This window comes from Halichoerus grypus, chromosome 3, assembly GCF_964656455.1.
Source record: "Halichoerus grypus chromosome 3, mHalGry1.hap1.1, whole genome shotgun sequence".
Classification (NCBI taxonomy): Eukaryota; Metazoa; Chordata; class Mammalia; order Carnivora; family Phocidae; genus Halichoerus; species Halichoerus grypus.
The window spans coordinates 877,186-897,105 of record NC_135714.1 but is presented as its reverse complement, the minus strand read 5'-3'; the positions used below and the strand labels follow the sequence as shown (position 1 = coordinate 897,105).

At 61.1% G+C, this 19,920-nt stretch overlaps 1 protein-coding gene across 10 annotated transcripts in view; it reads left to right on the top strand.

Moving 5' to 3' along the window:
* Nucleotides 1–14,550, top strand: part of FAM53A (family with sequence similarity 53 member A) — a 33,473-nt gene extending 18,923 nt beyond the window's left edge. For 8 of the 10 annotated variants that reach the window (XM_036070168.2, XM_036070165.2, XM_036070169.2 and 5 more), the window contains 3 exons: nt 1,538–1,592; nt 3,331–4,022; nt 13,817–14,550. In XM_036070168.2, coding sequence (XP_035926061.1) covers nt 1,538–1,592; nt 3,331–4,022; nt 13,817–14,128 — 1,059 coding nt within the window. In that variant the 3' untranslated portion in view covers nt 14,129–14,550. Of the gene's footprint in view, nt 1–1,537; nt 1,593–3,330; nt 4,023–8,896; nt 8,989–13,816 lie in introns of all 10 variants that reach the window. The other 2 variants (XM_036070175.2, XM_078068290.1) reach the window with 2 other exon arrangements.
* Nucleotides 14,551–19,920: the final 5,370 nt, after the last annotated feature.

Sequence of the window (19,920 nt, the reverse complement as noted above, 5' to 3'; positions counted from 1 at the left end):
TGGTTGACCCAGCGCCCTTTCTGGAAATGGCTGCCCTTTGTCCACCATCAGTCGGTGGATTTCGTTGCCCAGGAGCCGCCCTGCATGTGCGTCCCACTCTCACTCCAGCCCCAGGTGGGGAGACCGAGGCTTACACAGAGCAGCCGGCCTGCCCCCATCAAGGATGCTCAGGGGAGTGGACTGCAGGCCGCGAGCTGCACGGGCCGTCCCTGGGCTCTGGTGGGTGGCATCATGGTGGGTGTGGCGGGGCCGGGCCGGCCTCGGTGCCAGCCTGTGGTCTTAGCACCCCCTGGTATCCCAGGGCATGTTCAGAGTCTGGTCAGGGCTCCTCAGCACGAGGCGGGCTGTACGGGCCCGTTCTGGACGTGGAGGCCCACAGAGAGGCCCGGGGCTAGCCCTGCTCCGCTCCCAGCACAGGCGCTGGCCACAAAACCCACGTCCTCTGCTGCCCCACGCGGCCGCCGTGGGCCTTCACGCTGAGCTGGAGCTGGGCCTCCTGTGTGGGAGCCACTGGAGCTCCTCCTTGATGGACGGTGCTTCTGTTCAGGTTTCCCGCTGTGTGGGGACGACGGCCCTGGGAAGGTGCTTGCTCCTGGTGCTCACCTGGGGGACAGCGGCTGGCCAACCCGGCCCGGGAGTGGGGGACATGGGGTATGGGGGCACTGGGAGGGCCGGGGGAGTGCTGTGGGGTCGCTGTGGGCACTGGGAGGGATTTGGGGGGTGCTATGGGGGTGCTGTGGGCACTGGGAAGGCCTGGGGGGGGTTGGGGTCGCTGGTGGAGGTGGGAAGGCAGAGACAATTGAGCAGCGATGGCTCCCAGACCCCACAGGATGGTTCTGTGTCCCCACAGCACCGGGGGCTTGCCCCAGAGACCCAGCTGGATGATGGCGCCCCTGGGGCTGGGCAGGGGGAGCCTGCAAAAGCAGACACAGGCGAGCAGTCCCAGCTCGCCAGGCCGCCCCTCAGGCGCCGTGGGGGCAGATCGCAGCGGAGACCCCGAGCAGCCCTCAGGGGGCCTGAGTGGGGAGGCCGTGAGGGCGGCCCTGGCTGGCTGCGGGGAGGGCTGCCTGGGCAGGAGCCCACAGTGGTGTGCTCGCGGCTTCCGATTCCCTTCCCTCAGCTGAGTGTTGTTCGGCTTTTAAGAATCTTGATTAAGGGGCACCTGTGTGGCTTAGTCATTAAGCGACTGGGATCATTAAGTGATAGGGTCCTGGGATCGAGCCCCACATCGGGCTCCCTGCTCAGCGGGAGGCCTGCTTCTCCCTCTCCCACTCTCCTTGCTTGTGTTCCCTCTCTTGCTGTGTCTTTCTCTGTCAAATAAATAAAAAATCTTAAAAAAAAAAAAAAAGAATCTTGATTAAGAAAAAGATGTATGCTGGGGTCCATGCTTTTCCTTTTCATTGCCAAAAAATGCAGTGTTGGGGAAAAGCAACTGACCCACAGGGATGAGATCATCGCGTTACCCCTGACTTCGTGCTGTTGTGAGTTCTGCGTCCGCGTCCATGGTATTCATACTGGTTTTTCTTGTCACTTGCAGCGTTCTGCTGGGACACTGAGCAACAGGGGTCATTTGTTCCCTTTTGAGAGCAACGGTAAGTGTTCGAAGCCCTGACCCGTCCTCCGGAGCTGCTGTGGCCGCGGGCCGGGGACAGTGCGTGGAGGGTGTGGACGTGGACCTGGAGTGTGATGCCCAGCCTGCTGGGCTGGCGGTCAGGGCGTGGCCCAGCCTCTCCCTCCAGTGTGGCAGGCGCCGGGCCGCTGGGCCCTCCCAGAGAGGTGCCGGCTGCGCGAGGTCGAGGCCCGCCCTGTGTGGCCCTGTGGCCACTGAAGGGAGAGCAGGGCGGGGTCAGGCTCAGCACGGGGTGCGTGTGTAGCTCCCATGTGGCCCACGCTGGGCCATCGGTGCGTGTTGGGGCTCAGCCCCCTGCCAGTGCATGTGCCCCCCACCACCTGAAAGGCCACCCCAAGTGTGTGTGCAGAGCCTGCTGCCCTCCGCTCCTGGTAACCTCGGCTCTGGATGACAGGCTGTGGTGAAGCATGTTAGCTGGGGTCTGACTCGAGTGCAGGTCCTCCCTCTGCCAGCCCTGGGCACCACGGCCATTGGCAGGGGCGCTGTGTTAGGTGGCTCTCCAGACTACCAAAGTGAAGGTTTTTTTTACCAAATTCTTGTGTGAATGGATGGAGGTAGGAAGTGTGAGCCCAGCACCGGGCCCTTGGCACTGTGTCCTCAGTGGGAGTCCACCCTGCACACGGGGCCAGTCCTCAACAGGGATTCCCAGGGGGTCTGACCCTGCCTCTTTGCTGCCCAGGGTCACCCCAGGGCCTTTGCTCGTGCCTTTCCCCACAGGGGTCCTCTTCCCTTGGGTCCCACGGCCTCCATGCCCAGTTTCCCAACCGGTAGTGACTGCGGAGTGGCCGGAGTCGTGGGGGCTGCTGAGCGGACTCTCAGCCGGGTCAGTGGGAGTTAGGGTTTCATGGTGCACCTTGCTTCCACATGAGGAGTCCCAGGAGACCCACTCACCTGGCTCTGCCCCCAGCCCCCAGTGCAGCAAAGCTCATGATGGCGGCCCTGATGGGTGCATTTGGGGTCTGGGCACCAAGGGGTGTGTGGAGGAGAGTCTGAGGAAGGGCTGGGGTGGGCTCCTCTGGGGCATTGGGGGCAGGCCGGCAGAGGGAGCCCCTGGTGCTTGCATGGTGTGCACTCACATGTGGGTCTGCCGGTGCGCATGCTGGCCCCGGACTGTCGGTGTCTCGTGTGAGCCTCCCAGTAGCCACGTGAAGGGAGGAAGCGGAGGCTGGGGTGGGGTCCTGGCCCCGTGGGAGGAAGCGGAGGCTGGGGGGGTCCTGGCCCCGTGCACGGTCCCTGCCTGCCCTGTGCTGTCGCCGTGCCTCCAATTTCGGGAAGCTGAGAGCTGCCTCCCGGAGAGTAGGTGAGGGGCACCGGCCGCCTGGAAGCAGCTGCCTGGTGGGCGGGGGTCTCGCGGGTGAGGTCACACACCTGGAGGAGGCCTGGGCCACGGACAGAGAAGTGGGTGACGCAGGGCAAGTCTGTCCATGAACCGGAAAGGAGAACTGTGTGCTCCGGTCATCTTCAGGGAGCGGGGAGCTGGCCTCGCTGAGACGTGTCTTCCTTGGAAAGTGAGGCTGGCTCCTGGGCTGAGCTGACCGGGGGGAATGCAGGCGGGGCCGGCGCTGACCGGCTCTGTGGCCGAGGAGCCACGTGAGGCTTAGTGTCAGGCCGTGTCCCCAGCCAGGCAGGGGCCTCGGGGCCTGGCAAACACTGTGCCTTGTCTCCTGCTCACCCGTCTCTTCTCTTTTGTGTTTCCTCAGAAGACAGGCGCCCCTGGAAGGTCTTAAGTGGAGGATGGCCCGTCGGGAGTCAGACGGCCACGGGCCCACGCGGCCCAGACACAGGCCTGGGTGCCGTGAGCGCCACAGACCTCAGGGAGAGCGCAGGGCCCCCCTCGGCACCACCTACCAAGCGCCACTGCCGCTCCCTGTCGGAGCCGGATGAGCTGGCACGCTGTCGCTCCGCCTGGCGCCCCGGCGGCTCCAAGGTCTGGACGCCGGTATCCAAGAGGCGGTGCCACAGTGGCGGGCACGCCAGCCTGCGGGAAGGCCCGGCTGCCAGCCTGCCCGGGAGCGCCACGCTGCTGGGCCGCGCCCCCCCGGTGGCCGGCCCCACCTCGTCCCCCGCGCCCCGGCCGCCTTCAGCCGGCGGCGGCTGCCCGGACGGCAGTGAGGGCGACTCGGGCCCACCCTGGCGGCCCGCAGGGCCCTGCGCTCTGTCCTGCAGGCGCCGCCTGTCCCTGTCGCAGGGGCACCTGGTGCAAGTGGGCACAGCCCCGCCCTCCGCCGGCAGCAGCCCCTCGTCCACGCCCGAGCTGGGCCGGCGGCTGGGCCTGCTCCGGTGCCGCTCACAGCCTTGTGTGCTGGTCGGGAGGAAGTGTCGGCGCAAGCGCAGGCGTGAGGAGAGCGCCCACTGGCCGCGCCCGTCCTTGGACTTTCTGAAAATGACACGGGTGAGGCTCGCCTTGTTTCTGCTGTGCTCACCTCGCGGGCGCCCCCCTGCGGCACGGGGCGGCTCTGCGGCCAGATGGGCCCACCCCGGCCTCGGTGGTCTCCGCCCCTCGGCGGGAGCCCAGCTGCCTGGGAGGGCGCTCTGGGCCTGGCTGGGCCTGAGGCCGCAGCGTCCCCAGCACCCTTGGCCGTGTTACCTGCCCGCCTGGGCGGGGTGAGCCGTCCTCAGCCCCGTGCGTGTGTGCGCATGCAGGTGCAGGCAGACATCGGGATCCTGGCCCACAAGTCCCCGTGGCTCTCGGGTCCCCTGTCCTCCCTGGCGTGGGACGGCCATGACCACCTTTCTGTATGGGAGGCCGTGGGGCAGTCGGCAAGCCGGGGTGCGGGACGGGCCAGTGAATGGGGTTCAGCAGTCAGGTGGGCAGGCCGGCCAGACGCAGAAGGGCAGGGTGCAGAGTCGGGCGGGGCACTAGCACCGGCAGCCCTGAGGACAGGAGCCCAGGAGACGGGAAGCCTGCTTGTCTTTCTTTAGAGAGAGAGCAAGGAGCGCGAGCACATGAGCGGCATGGGCGTGGGTTGGGGGAGGGGCAGAGGGAGAGGGAGAGAGGATCTCAAGCTGAGCGCAGAGCCTGCCATGGGGCTTGATCTCATACCCCGAGATCCTGACCTGAGCCGAAACCAAGAGTCGGACACTCAACCAACTGAGCCACCCAGGTGCCCTGCTTGTCTTTCTAAAACGTTTTCCCTCATTGTTGATGTATTGTTGGGTGCCCTCTGCCCCTGGATCCTCGAGGTCCCCGGAGCCTGCCCCAGCATCTGACAGCCCCTCTGCCCGAGTCCCCAGCCTCACCGGGCTGGTGCCTTGCTTAGCCTGGCACCCCACCAGGGTTACTGCGTCACAGCCCACATTTAGCCCACGTGGCTTCCATGGATCAGGCATCCAGGAGCAGCTCAGCTGGGCGGCTCTGCTCAGCGTCCCCTGCACGCTCGTGCTCCGTGGGGCTGTGTCACCCGCAGGCTCAACAGGCCAGATGAGCCACTCCCAAGCCATCACGTGTGAGGTTTGCTGGCGGCTCACCGGGACACCATCTTGGCCTGGGATGTGTGTGGAGGTGAGCAGACGTGCACACTCAGTGTCTCTGGGGCAATCTACTAGGGCTTCCTGAAGTTACCCTTTTCTGGGAAATGGCATTGCATTTAAGGTGTCAGTTTGGGGCACAAAGTTGCTCATTGTATCTCTTAGGACTTTTAAAATGTTTACTCTGGTGCGTTTGTAGCTGTCTCTTTTATTTCTGATGTTGTGAATAATCAAACGTATGAGCATAGAGACGTTATGAGCAATTGTGATAGCTGATGGACACTTCTGATGGTGACCTGGGGGATGGAGGCCAGCACCCAGCCCAGACCTCGGTCGGGCTGCAGCCCTGACCTTCTCCAGCTCCCGGCCGCCTCTGGAAACAGAGGGCATCTCAGCGTGATGCTTTCTACTTAGACCGTCTCTGGCGCCCAGCGTGCGGTCTTCCGCCCACGGGTCTGCGGCTCTGCAGAAGCCGGCGGGTGTCTGACAGCTGGCGCCATTGTGACACCAGCTGCCCTGAGTGCAGACCCTGCAGCCTCACAAGACCACCCCTGCTTCAGACGCCTCCCGTACCTCCCACCCACCATCTACAAATTGGGGTTCCCACGACCCCCTCCTCGGGTTCCATAATTGGCTAGAACGGCTCGCAGAACTGCGGAAAGCACCTTATACTAACTCGTGACCCATTTATCATGAAGGACACAACCCGGGACCATCCGGACGGAAGAGATGCGCAGGGCAAGGTATGGGGCAAGGGGCGCAGAGCTCCCCCCCCCGCCCAGCACCCAGACGTGCTCCCCAACCTGGGAGCCCTCCAGATCCCCCCCAGCCCCTGGGCAGGGGATTCATGGAAGTTCCACTACCCAGGTGCGACTGATGAGCTCGCTGGCCACTGAGATTGACCGCCTCTCCATCCCCTCTCTGTCCCTGGAAGGGGTGTGGGGGTGGGGGACTTAAAGTCCAACCCACTAAGCCTGGTGTGGTCATTCTGTCCACTGCCCCATCCTGAAGCCCACTAGGGGCCCCCAGGGGTTACATTAGCATAAACCCAGGTGTGGTTGAATGGGGTTCGTTATGAATCACAAAAGACACCCCTCACCCCAGCACTCAGGAAGTTCCAAGGGTTTTAGACGGTGGGAACCAGGAGTGGGCAAAGGCTAAATGCGTACCTTTTACTGTATCAGCAGGTATCTGGGGAACTCCGTTGTCTTAAACGTACAAAGGGGTAGAAGCAGCAGTCGAGCTGTTAAGGGCTAAGTGGCTGGGTTTGGTGACTGATGTTTTGGGCGAGACCCGTGGGTTTCTCTGGGGCACAGCGTGTTCAACTTGATGTTGCCTGCAAGTGGGATGGGCACTCGTGGGTATTTGTGGTTAGTGTATAAACGTAAGGGAGCAGGAAACTTAAAAACACTTTTGGAAGTGTGGATGTGACTCTTCAGTGCTGGAGGACAGGCTGTGGGTAGGCGGCTGCCATGCGTGTGGGAGGCGGGCGCAGGCCGTCGGGCTCTGGGGGTGGCTGGGGGTGCAGGGGCCCCAAGCGTTGCTGGGCACCACGTGCATGCCCAGATGTCCCGTGTACCCTCATGTGCTTTGCTGCCCAGGGGTGGGGGGTCCGCTCTAGGAAGCATGTTGCTGGTTGTGGGAAGTGGGCACATCCTGTCAGGTTCGTAGCTGGAGACCCCGAATGTTCCCTTATCTTGAGGTGGTTTCACATGGGCACAAGCCTTCTCAGAGCGGGCCTGGGCAAAGCACAGTGGGGGAGACTCAGGGCAGGACGTGGCAGGGTTTCAGTGGCTGTCCCGGGGCCTGCCTTTGGATGCGTCTGTTGTCCATGTGAAGGTGCGGCTGTGGGCAGTGACAGGAGCTTCTCGGTGGCTCTCACACTCTGTGCAAGCGCAGGTGGGACCGCATCCTCCCCACGTGTGCGTGCCCTGGCCTGAGGCTCCCGACCTCAGCACGCCGGTTCTGTGCCTTGACTTGAAGCCAGGGGGAGCGCAGGGTCCTTGACCACAGGCCTGGACGTGGTGTGCTGGATGGCTGAGCAGCCCACGGCCCTGCCCCCTACAGCGGGCACGTGGCGGGGACGGCCTAGCAGCCCCTGTGGCTTGGCTCGAGGGCCGCCCTCCTCTGGGCCAAGCATGGCCTGAGGGTTGGCTTTGGTCAGCGAGGAGGGGGCACTGCTGCCCCCTGAATCCTCATTCTGGGTAAGCAATTGTTTCCACAGAAAAGCCTATAGAATTTTTTTTTTTAATTTTATTATGTTAGTCACCATACAATATGTCATTGGTTTTTGATGTAGAGACCACGATCCATTGTGTTCGTATAACACCCAGTGCTCCATGTAGTACGTGCCCTCCTTAATACCCATCACCGGGCTAACCAATCCCCCCTCCCAAGCCTATAGAATTTTTAATGTTTATTGGCAAGCCTAGGTTTCAAAGTTGAAATTAAAATATCATTATGGAAAATGTGCCAGTCAGTCATGGTTCCAGCAGAGAATGGGCACAGGTGCTGTTTTTTTATGAAATTGTGTGTTTTCAGGGCTTTCAGAAGCTTTTGTGATGTGCAGGAGATCTTCAGCTTTCTACAGTGTGATTGAGAAGCTGCTCCAGCCTGTGGTTTGGACACGTAGCTCCCTGCCTCTGGCTCAGCGTGGCCTCCGTGCCAGACTCAGCAGCCAAGGAGGGTGTTTGCAGTCGGGGGCGGACGGCGGTGCGTTCACACACTTCAGCTGCCTGGAGCCACCGGCCTGTCCTGCGTGGCCTGGCGGGCCTGGGGACCCACAGCTTGTTGGTCAAGTGTGGGTTTCTATCACTTTGCCACAGAAGCCTGTTGGTTCTTGCCTATTTTTGTCACACACATGGTGCTTTGGGGGCTTGGGCAGGGATGCTAGCTGTGACTCTTCTCTGCGGGAGGGTCCCCTCGCGAGGAAAAGGGCACCAACTCGCGGCCCGAGTGCACGGCTAGGTGGTGACTCGTGGCATCTTGTCCCAAAGTGCCCGCATAGATGGTTGAATGAGATAGTTGTGAAAGAGGACGCAGCTAGCGAGCAGGTGTGTCGGCTGGGGTTGGACAGATTGGGGTGTTCACGACCCTTTCATGACCGTCTAGACCAGGGTGGGCAGAGGCCTGAACATGTGGGGCGGAGGAGGGAGACCCCGTTCTCCAGGTCAGGGAGCGTAGGGGTGGCCGGCGGGGAGGCCGGGGACACGCGGGTGAGCAGGGCTCTGCAGGCGGAGGGACCCCTTGTCCTTCAGGCCGTTGTGGTTATTGGAGATTTGGGACTTACTGAACAGCCCGTGGCATCCGTGGCCCTAGAGTCAGGGGCTTGCCGTCCTGTGGCTGTGGCCACGTCTTGTGTGCTCTGGCATGCTCGCTGCCGTGCTCCCCGGGGGCTCGTGGCGGAAGAGGCGCCGGAGAACACGTGGGGTCTGCAGCTGCCGCCACCGTCCAGGAGGCACGGTCGGCAGCGCGGCCACTGGGGTGTCGGGAGTGCGTGCGCGAGTGTGCACATGTGCGGGGCCTGGCCCTGCTGCCCGCTGGCTTTTGGGGTGGGGAGGCCGGGCTTGGTCGGGGCGCCTGCGGGGTGGGGCTTGTGCTCCGTCTTCTGAGGGCCTGTCCCTTCCCCGTGTGCTTCGGGCTCTCAGTCTGAGCAGCTTGTGTCCACGCTTGACGTCTCCTCTGTTCACGCGCCAGCGTTCCCCGAAGCTGAACCGCTCTGTGGTAGGTGTATCATGCCTACTCTGCTTTCCTCCTCTTCTTACTCCATCACCGTATTATTTTGTTACTTACATTTAGGTGGAAGGTGATGAATATGAACACTGCACCGCCCTGTGGGCAGAGGGGACTCCAAGCAGGCCTCAGGATCACACTCCAGTCCCCACTTCAAAGTCAGTGCTGGGGTCAGGTGTGGGCGCTGGGGTCAGGTGTCAGGTGTGGGCGCTGGGGTCGGGTGTGGGTGCTGGGGTCGGGTGTGGGCGCTGGGGTCGGGTGTCCGGTGTGGGCGCTGGGGTCGGGTGTGGGTGCTGGGGTCGGGTGTGGGCGCTGGGGTCAGGTGTCCGGTGTGGGCGCTGGGGTCGGGTTTGGGTGCTGGGGTCAGGTGTCAGGTGTGGGCGCTGGGGTCGGGTGTCAGGTGTGGGCGCTGGGGTTGTGTGGGCGCTGGGGTCGGGTGTGGGCGCTGGGGTCGGGTGTGGGCGCTGGGGTCGGGTGTCAGGTGTGGGCGCTGGGGTCGGGTGTGGGCGCTGGGGTCGGGTGTCAGGTGTGGGCGCTGGGGTCGGGTGTCCGGTGTGGGCGCTGGGGTCGGGTGTGGGTGCTGGGGTCGGGTGTGGGCGCTGGGGTCAGGTGTCAGGTGTGGGCGCTGGGGTCGGGTGTCAGGTGTGGGCGCTGGGGTTGTGTGGGCGCTGGGGTCGGGTGTGGGCGCTGGGGTCGGGTGTGGGCGCTGGGGTCGGGTGTCAGGTGTGGGCGCTGGGGTCGGGTGTGGGCGCTGGGGTCGGGTGTCAGGTGTGGGCGCTGGGGTCGGGTGTGGGCGCTGGGGTCGGGTGTCAGGTGTGGGCGCTGGGGTCGGGTGTGGGCGCTGGGGTCGGGTGTGGGCGCTGGGGTCGGGTGTCAGGTGTGGGCGCTGGGGTCGGGTGTGGGCGCTGGGGTCGGGTGTCAGGTGTGGGTGCTGGGGTCGGGTGTGGGCGCTGGGGTCGGGTGTCCGGTGTGGGCGCTGGGGTCGGGTGTCAGGTGTGGGCGCTGGGGTCGGGTGTGGGCGCTGGGGTCGGGTGTCAGGTGTGGGCGCTGGGGTCGGGTGTGGGCGCTGGGGTCGGGTGTCAGGTGTGGGCGCTGGGGTCGGGTGTGGGCGCTGGGGTCGGGTGTCAGGTGTGGGCGCTGGGGTCGGGTGTGGGCGCTGGGGTCGGGTGTCCGGTGTGGGTGCTGGGGTCGGGTGTCAGGTGTGGGCACGGGGGTCAGATGTCAGGTGTGGGCAGCGGTGTTAAGGGTCAGATGTAGATGCTGGGCTCAGGTGCGGGCACCAGTTCAGGCATGGTGTGGGACATGCAGGGTCCGGATGGCTGGGGCACCGGGAGTGTGGCAGCTCCTGGGCATGAGGTAGGGGAAGGACCGTGGGAGTGGGTGCCCGTCGGGCCCACTGCAGCTTTCTCCTGTGGGGTCAGCACAGATCTTGCAGTGATGACAGGAGCGGTCCCAGAGGCCCCAGGCGGCCCAGCAGGTGCTCTGTGAGTGGTGGGGTATGGGGCGTGGGCGGGGGCGCCCTGGGCTTTACACGCAGGCCACGGTGTCCGGGCGTGTGGGTTGTCCGGCTCCTCACCAGCCCTCTCGACACACGGCTGGCGCCTCTCCTTGCCACGGTCTCACTTGGTGGAGCAGCGTGGGAGGCCTCGTGAATCCGAAAGCGTTTGTATTCCGCTGTCCGTGGGACCAGCTTCCTTCAGGCTCTGGGGGCGCTGCTGGTTGCCTTCCGGCCCAGCGTTGCCGCGAGACAGGTGGCGCGGCTGGGACTCGCTTCCTCTCTGCCCCGTGCACTCTGGGGTATCTGGGTGACAGACCCGGTGTGTCTGTTTTGTCGATGGTGCTGAGTGTGGGGCTCTATCAGGTGGTTTCCTGGATTACGGGGTGGGGGGTCCGGTAGTGCGTGCACTTTCCCTGGCCCTCGCCGCCCCAGTGCCCGTGGCCTCTGTGACTCCAGCCGTCCCGATATCGGGCCTCCTCCTGGGCCTGGGATTTCCTGCTTGCCCCACTTCAGGGCTGGAGCCCTCTCTCCGGGGACATTGGTAGTGGACTTGGGTTTGGGGGTGTTTCTTGCCCCTGCGCTGCTTGCTCCTCCAGACTGTGTCCTCCCTGGTTCCAGCCTCACCTGTCTTCCCTGTTGGAGGCCACGGGCGTTCTGTGACACTTCATGTCGGCCGGGTTTTGGGCCAGAGGGCTCTGTCTTGTGGGTGTGGCCCTTTAGCCTGAGCTTTCTGGGGGGGCTGGGTCTACCTGGGTCTCCTGCGTGCCGGGAGCCCCCATGTCCCCACCTCTCTGAGTTTGCTTTGGGGTCAGGTTCCATGGAGAACACATCCAGTCCCCGCCTGGGCAGGCTGGGAGCTGACTCAGGGCCGGGGCTCTGTGCTCAGGGTGCAGATGTTCGCTCGGCCTCTGTTTGCACGTGATGTCCCCTTCCCCAGGCTGAGACCCTCCAGCTATCCCGAATCACCCCTACTCTTGTGAAGGTTGGGAGGGGCGCTTGCCCAGAAGTGGGGGAGGGGGTCGGTCTAGGGATCCTCTTGCTTCTCAGCCGGCTTCCTTATTACAGCTCCCTCACCCAGCACACTGACACGCTCAGCACCCCTGCACACACATACCTGCTTGTGCACACCCCACGTGTGCTGTGGACATCCACGCCCTGCAGGCCTCTCCCTCAGCTGGCTGAGGACGGCACTCGGGTTTGCCACGTGGGCCCCATGGGGCTTCTCGTTGCTGGGGCGTCTGTATTTCTCTCCACAGCCGGAGCCCTGGTTGGACAAGCGCTCGTGGGTGCTGGGCCTCAGGCGCCTGCAGGCAGCTGGGGGCCTCCCCGGTCTCCTGCTGAGCCCTGGCCTTCGGGACGGCCGGGCCCCCGTGGGCCCCCGTGGGCAGGGTGTGATCTGGCTGAGCAGAGACACTATGAGCTCCCACACGAAGCTGGGGCTGTGCTCTCCAGGAGCGCAGATCGGCGTGCTGTGGTTGGGAGATGGCCTGACGCCTCAGCCAGTGTACACGTGGTGGCCAGGCCCCAGATGGCCGCTGGAGGGAATTTGGGATGGCTCACAGGCACGTTTTTAGTTTCCCTTCAGTCTCATCTGCTTAGCTGGAGCTGGTACGTCGGCTTGGGGTGGTGGAGGCACGGGGTGCCTGCTCGTACCCCGCAGGAAGCCGGGGCCTGGCTCTGGGGCTGCAGCGTCCCGCCAGATGGCACACAAGTTGAAGGACCCTGTAACATCTAGAGCCCCTGATTTATGACTCAGAGTCTTGACCTTTGGTATTTGAAAGAAGATATCTTGCGTTCATGTGCTTCGATGCGGGTAACCTGAAACCAGAGTGACGGCAGCAGCGGCAGGACTGTCCGGGGAGAGGGTCACGCGTGGCAGCGTGGCCCGCGCCACTCCGAGTGGGCCTCACAGCCTGGCTTCCCGTCATCCCCAGCATTGTGTGGTGGCTCACCCCTGACCGAGGTGGCGGGCGACACCCCTTTTGGGGCCACGTGGCTGATGCTCAGAGTGCAGGTCACAGCTCTGTGTGTGTGGTTTTGTTGAGTGGCCGCCGTGTCTCCCAGGCGGCCTGAGTGGACTTGCGCAGAGCCTGCGTTTTCCAGCTGCAGCCCATAGATGGGCTCGTGGCCCAGCGACACAGGACCTCTCTGCGGAGGTCCTCCCGCCACCTGTCCAGCCACCGCTAGCTCGCGTGTGTGCCCTGGGTCGGCGCCGTCCACACATGGACCAGCGCAGGGGCAGAGCGAGACCAGGCGGCCGGGGGGCCAGGCGAGGGGCCCTGCGGAGACAGTCCAGGTCCTCAAGAAGTGACCGCCACTGTCACATCCACCTTGATTTGAATAAAGAAGTTATTTCATGGGTCCTCATTCTGTGACCAAACTTTGTGACCAGTTGTATCTTTAAAGGTTGAATCATTAAAATTTTATTTTTCAGTGGCTTAATTATTATAGAACAACAAGAAAAGTCAGGTTGTTTGTTGTATAGAGCCAAATAATTTCCTTAAAAGTGCTGATTTGAAAGAGGGGGAAATGTTTATTTACTTGAATTCACTGTGGGACTGTTTCTAGGAAATTTTCTAGCCAAAGAGGTGGTCGTTCTGAGGCACGTCCTGGCTCTGGAAGGTTCGGGTTTCGGTTGGGTTTCAGGTGCTCAGCTCGTGTTCTGAGCCCTCAGATGTGGGTGCCGGAGCCCAGGTCAGAGTGCAGGAGCGGCTGTGTCCCCACGGCCGGTCCGGGCTCGCTTCACCCCACTCCGTGTGCACAGATGCTCCTCAGCAGCCCCGAACCACGTGCTGACGCCTGTGTGGGGCAGCCTGGGTGTGGCCCCAGAGAGGAGGCTGACCCCAGAGTCGCTGAGGTCACACCGGGGCAGGTGGAGTCACGTGGGGCCAGCTTGGGCGGCCGCTCTGGCAGCGGGGTAGGCACGCAGTGGACCACACGCACGTGCTGCCCCAAGATGCCGGGCCAGGAGTTTAGGGCGAGGGCTGGGGGCTGGTGTCAGGGAGACGGGACCCTGGCCGGGCCAAGGGGGCTGCTGTCGTGTGTGGTCTGGAGGTGGGCTGTGGCCAGGGGTGGAGGGGGGAGGCCGGTACATGCTCCCAGCACCAGGGCTGGGGTGGCCTGCCGGGTCTTAGGGCCCTGGTGGGATCGCCAAGGAGAGGTGCCACCTGAGTGGACAGGGCTCTGTCTGCAGTTGGGGGAGAGCCCGGCAGCCTCCATCTTTAACAGCCCGGCAAAGATTTGGCTGGGGGCAGGGGGGGCAGAAAGAGGCAGCGCCAGCCCATCCAGGGAGTCGGGTCTCAGCGGGCAGCATGCCCGGTCAGCCGCCGGAGGCCTGCCATGGAGGGCGGGCCTGAGTGTGGTGTGTGGCTGATGCACAGGGACCAGACGCTGTATGTGAGTTTGGGGATCCACTCCTGGGTCAGTGGGACGCTGCCTCCCGTGTAACCCCGTGGACATGCTTTAAGCCCGTATCTTTTCTGTTTCAGACTTTAAAAAATTCAAAAAGCCTTTGTTCCCTTGATTATGAAGACGAAGAGGAGGATGACACCCAAGTGAAGCTGGCCCCGTATGCCCCCCACGGCCCCACGGGCATTGTCACGCCCGGCTCCAGCCCGCTGAGCGTGTGCCCCAGCCCCTGCCGCACCGGCCCCGGCCCGTGGGCCTCTTGGGAGCCCATGGCCGCTGAGGGTGGGGGCGGGAGTGGCGGCGACCCCAGTGACTGGGAGAGCGCTGGGGAGGAGGGGGCCTTCCCTCCCGGCCGTGGTGAGCTGGACCTGGGGCAGATCGAGAGCAACTGACCCCCGGCAGGGGGTCGGGGGCCCGGGGCCACCGCCCCCAGTTTCTTCCTGGCGCACGGACAGGAGCTGGGCTACACAGAACTTTGAACATTAGGTGTAATTTTGATCCAATCTTTCCTAAAGAAGTATTTTGGATTTTTATGGCTTTTACAGTTCTGGAGAAAGCTGCTGTATTTTGAACGAATTTTCGGAAGGGCATTCTATGAAACGGGAGCCTGCGGGCCGATCCCAGCACAGGTGTGTGTTCCTTTTCTAAAACCCCTGCCGTGCAGGGCGCGGGGGTCCGTGAGTGCTGAGCAGCCGGCCTGCCGCTGCCCATCTCCTCTTCGGAGAGCCAGGCAGTGGGTGCCTGTGCTCGGGAGCTCTGGGATGGTGGTCCTGGCGGCACCTGGTCTGACTTCAATAAAAGGCGTTTGCTTCCCCGTGTTTGTTTCTGGCTGAAAGCAATTGGGCCTCGGGCCTGTGGGTCCCATGCGCACAGGGTTTTCATTTAATGACATGGGGGATTTCTCCCTGAGACTCTGACCTCAGGAGCTTTGGGTAGGAGGGCGCAGTTTGTGGTAGTGAAGGAAAACAGCGATAACCTTCAGAGAAATTTTCTTGATGTCCCCCCCGCCGAGAACATTTTCCAAGCTCACAGCCATGCACAGGGACTGCCGTCCCTGGTGTGGACGTAGACAGGAGGTGCCGGTCTGCAGGACACCGGGCTTTCTTGGGCCTGCCCGCTGGCCTCTTCCCTGCAGGATGGGGGGTCCTACGGCCCACCGCCAATCCCTCAGGCCCACCCTGCACTGACCTCCTGCCGCGTGGCTGACGTGCATTCCTGGGAGTCGGAAGTGGCCATCATGGCTTCTCCAGTGACCGTCGAGGAACTTTTTTCCTCCCACTCTGGGCTGTAGTCTGAGGGTCCCTGAGACTCCGGAGGTGCCCAGTTCATCTTGTTCACTCGCTGGCGGGCCTCCTGAGGGAGCAGGCGCCCTGCGTCTCAGCAGACGTGCTGTGGCCAGAGTCAGACGTCAGAGACAGAGTTTGTTCTAGAACAGTCCGCCTGGCCAGTTAGTGGTCTCAACCATGGGGAGTTTAGAAAATACTGGTGTCTGGGCCCCTCCGGGGTGTTGCCTGGATGGGATGGGGTGGGGGGGCTGTTTGGAGCTGTCTGGCTTTAACCCGAAGAGGAGAGATAGATGATCCAGGTGCAGCAGAGCTGTTTCCCCTGGGACGTGAAGCCCTTCGGTCCTTCGGTCCTCAGCGGCCTCCCGGGGCTGGCAGACGTCTGGCGACGTGTGGGTCTGGCGCGGGACCCGAGCCTGCGGGCCACCTGCAGTGCAAAGAAGGCTTTGGCAGTTTCTGAGAGGGGCCTTTGGGGGTCAAGCTGGTGCCCACGGGCATCACCAGTGTCCCCAGAGCCACCGCCTGGCCAGAGAGCCTCCGGGACCCACAGGCAGGCCCTTGGTGGGCACATGACTTGGGTCCCGGGATCCCTGCATTGGATTTCCAGCACAACTGGGAGGTTGTGTTTTGGGTCGAATTTCGGGAGATGGGCTCTGTGTACTTACTGCATAGAGCCAGTGCCCCCACTCAGAGCTTCGCTCCAGGGCTGACCTGTGGATCCGCTGGGGCGGGGGTGGGGTGGGGGCGAGGTCCCTGAGCGAGCAGAGCCCGGCCGTGGGCTGCGGGGCAGTAACGGGTGGGGGAGGGAAGGGGCCTCGGTGTCGTTGGTATCACCCACACCATATTTTCTGGCCACACCCTGATAACAAAAAGATAGCAAACAAAACCTTGTGTGTTTGGGAAATTTAAAAATGCACTTTACCTAACTCATTGGCCAAAGAAGAAATCATCCAAGTTAGACAATACTTCAAACCGAATGATCCTGAAAACGGTACATATCAAAACTTGTCAAATATATCTTAGGTTGTAGGAAGAAGGACATCTATAGCCCTACATGATTATATTAGAAGAAATAGGAGTGGGAAATCAGCCAGCCTAGCTTCCGATTTAAGAACGAGGCAGAGGTCAGCAAATGCCCTTGAAAGGAAGTAAATATTTTGGATTTTGAGAGCGCAGGTGGTGTCTCCCCCGCCACCCCCGATTTCATCCCCACACTGTCATTTGCTGACCCCTGAATGTGGGGAATGAAAGAGCAAAGCCGAAGGGAAAAGAGGGAGCGCAATCCTAAGAGCAGGTGCTTTGCCAGAAGGGACGGGTCGGGAGCCGTACCGAGAAGGGCCAGGGGGCGAGTAGGTTGTCTTCGGAACGCGGAGGGGCCGTGCAGGCCCTGAAGAGAGGGCGGCTGGTCCGAGCGACTTGGAAGCAATGAACATGTTCCTGGAGAAATAGCGCCAACCACCCAGCGGGGAAGAGAGACGCCAGGGCTGGTCCCGGGAAGCGTAGTGTGAAGAGAAGCTGTGGTTCAACACCTTCCCGTATGGAAGGCCAGCGCCGGCTGGCTTTGGAGACAAGTGCTGCAAAATACCCAAGTGTGATCCTGACATGAAATTGGACACGGGCTGCTGATGGCCGTCCGCTGACCGCTGTGGCCACGGTTGTGGACAAGCCCCCGGGGCGGGTCTCCGAGAGCCTCCTCTCCCTGCTCCCCTGCCCGCCCTTCTAGATGGTGTGGAGGGGACTGGGGGGCCGGGGCCGGAGCCCTCAGGGCCACTGGGAGCCTCAGCTGGGCCCGCCTGGGCAGTAGGCCCCGAGGCCACCCTTCCCGCCTGCTCTCCTGCTGCCCACACAGGGTCCCGTGTGCTTGAAGAAGCTCAGGGTGCTCCCACTGCACCCCAAGGTCAAGGTCATGGGCAAGCAGGGTCAGGCTCTCGCAGCCTTCGTCCCTACCCTCCGGACAGCCGGGGAGGGGGCCCTGGTTCCCTCACAGGGGCGGCAGCCCGGCGAGCCAAGCCCCTCACTCCCTCTCCCTGCGCCCCTGACCTCGGCCCCCCGGCTGCGCAAGCCCTCCCGACTTTGGCCCTGGTGTCACGTCGGACAGGAAGCCCGTGCCCGTCACCCGACGTCCAGTCACGTGCTTTTTCTATTTCTCTGCAGTTGCAGATTTAGCTCCTTTAAGCCTCGTTAAGTTACTTTTGTTAATTTATATTGTCCTAGAAAATGGCCCATTTCATCAAGAAGATCCGACGTGTTAGCTCGTCACTGCGTCTCCGCGGCTCCCAGTCCTTGTGCACGGCCCTCATGGCCCCGCTTCTCTCGCTCCCTGGCCAGAGGTTGCTTTATTTTGTTTATTTATTTTGAGGACCGGCTCTTGGATTTACTGATGAGTTCTTCCATTTTTCTTGTTTCCAATTCATTAATTCGCCTTTATCTTTACCCCTCCTGCTCCCGTGGATTTACTTTATTGTTCTGTTTTCCCTCCTCGTGTTGAATGTTTAGTGCATTTATTATCAGTCTCTCTTGCTCAGTAATAAAAGCATTTAAGGTTGTGAATTGCCCACCAGCCCCTCCCGAAGCTGGCTCCGCGGACGTGCGGTCTCCCTTTTCTGGACGGTTGTAAATCTCCTGTCCTGGCGACTTTTATTTGCTCTCTGACCTAGGAGTTATTTAGGCGAGCACTTTTGAATTTCCAAATCATCTGACTTCTCTTTTAGATCCTTTGATTAATTTTTAGGTTGGTTGTATTGGTTTAAATGGTGAGCCCTGTAGACGTTTGATTGTTTGGGATGCAGTGAGGCGCACGTGTGTGTGCATCCCTGTGTGTGCACGTGTGCAAGCACACGCATGTGCATGCCCCGTGTGCACACATGCCCACGCGTGGGTCCACGTGCACGTGCCGCTCTGCCCACGTGGCCGCACACGTACGCATATGCATGTAGCATGTAGCATGTTCTATGGTTTCTGACCAGGTGACTGCCACCCGGTCAAGGACATTCACGAGAGGACTGCAGGCCCTTGTCCTCACTCCAGTTGTGTCCCCCTGATCCTGGGTCTCTGGGTGAGGTCTGGGCCGCCCACGGTGGTCTGACAGGCCGGCCTCCTCCCCGGTGGAGCCGAGATCCCCGTTGTGCTCACAACGATATTCCTGACCCCACACCCCGGATGGCCAGGTCTGCTACTGACAGGGCCCATCACCGGGTGACCTGGGGGCCGCTGGGCCCAGCACAGGCTGCGGCGGAGGGCAGGCTTGTCCTGCGGCTCACATCGTCCCTCTGGAGCAGCCGGAGCAGGTGCATGGAGTGCTGGAGAGGACCCGGCGATTTTCAAACAAAGTTCAATTTAATTCCTAGTTTGCTAATTACACAAAATTATGAGTAGATGTTAACTTTATTATTTTTATTCATCTGTTGAGATGGTCATATGATATTTCTTCTTTAATCTGTATATGAGTTTTCTAGGGCTGCTGAAACAATGACCATGGCCCAGGGAACATTGATTCTCTCAGAGCCCTGGAGGCTGGGAGTCTGAGGGCCAGGTGTGGGTGGGTGGGTTCCCTCTGAGGCCTCTCCTGTGTCCTTATGTGGTCGTCCCTCTGTGTGTGTCTGTGTCCTAATCTTTTCTTATGAGGACACCAGTCACATTGGATTGGTGCCCATCCCAGGGACCTCATTTTACCCTAATAATTGCTTTAAAGACCCTATGTCCAATTTTTTTATTGTGGTAAAATACACATAAAATGTACCATTCTAACCATTTTAAGTGGGCAGTTCAGTGGCATCAGGCACATTCACAATGTTGATTGTGAATTCATTCACCCTCCACCTCCAGAACTTGTTCATCTTCCCAAACTGCCCCCAAGAAACACTAGCTCCCCATCTCTCCCCGTCCCCAGCCCCCCGACACCCACCATCCACTTTCTGTCTCTATGATCTGACTCCTCTGGGGACTCACGGAAGTGGGACCATCCAGTGTTGCCCCTTTGTGGCTGGCTCATGTCACTGAGCCCAGTGTCCTCAGGGTTCACCCAGGTGGTGGCCGGTGTCAGCACCTCCTCCCTGTTTAAGGCCGAATAACACTCCATCGTGTGGATTGTTGTCTGTTTTGTTCATCTGTCTATCCATCTGTCCATCCATCCATCCTTCTATCTGTCCATCTGTCCATCTGTCTTTCCATCCATCCATTCATCCATCCATCTGTCTGTCAATCCATCCATTCGTCCATCTGTTCGTCCATCTTTCCATCTGTCCATCCATCTTTCCATCTGTCCATCTGTCCATCCATCCATCCATCCATCCATCTGTCCATTTTCCGTCCGTCCTTCTGTCTGTCCATCTGTCCATCAATCTATCCATTCATCCATCTATCCATCAGTCTGTCCATCCATCTGTCCATCATCTCTCTGTCCATCCATCCTTCCATCTGTCCATCCATCCATCTGTCCATCAATCTATCCATTCATCCATCTGTCCATCAGTCTGTCCATCCATCTGTCCATCATCTCTCTGTCCATCCATCCTTCCATCTGTCCATCCATCCATCTGTCCATCCATCCATCTGTCCATCTATCTGTCGTCTGTCCGTCCATCTTTCCATCTGTCCATCCATCCATCCTTCTATCTGTCCTTCCATCTGTCCATCCATCCATCCATCCATCCATCTGTCCGTCCATCCATCCGTCCATCTGTCCATCCTTCCATCTGTCCATCCATCCATCTGTCCATCTATCTGTCGTCTGTCCATCTTTCCATCTGTCCATCCATCCATCCTTCTATCTGTCCATCCGTCTATCCTCCATCTGTCCATCTGTCCGTCCGTCCATCCATCCATCCATCTGTCCGTCCATCTGTCCACCCATCCACGGACACTGGGGTGCTTCCCTGTCCCAGCTGCTGGGCATGATGCTG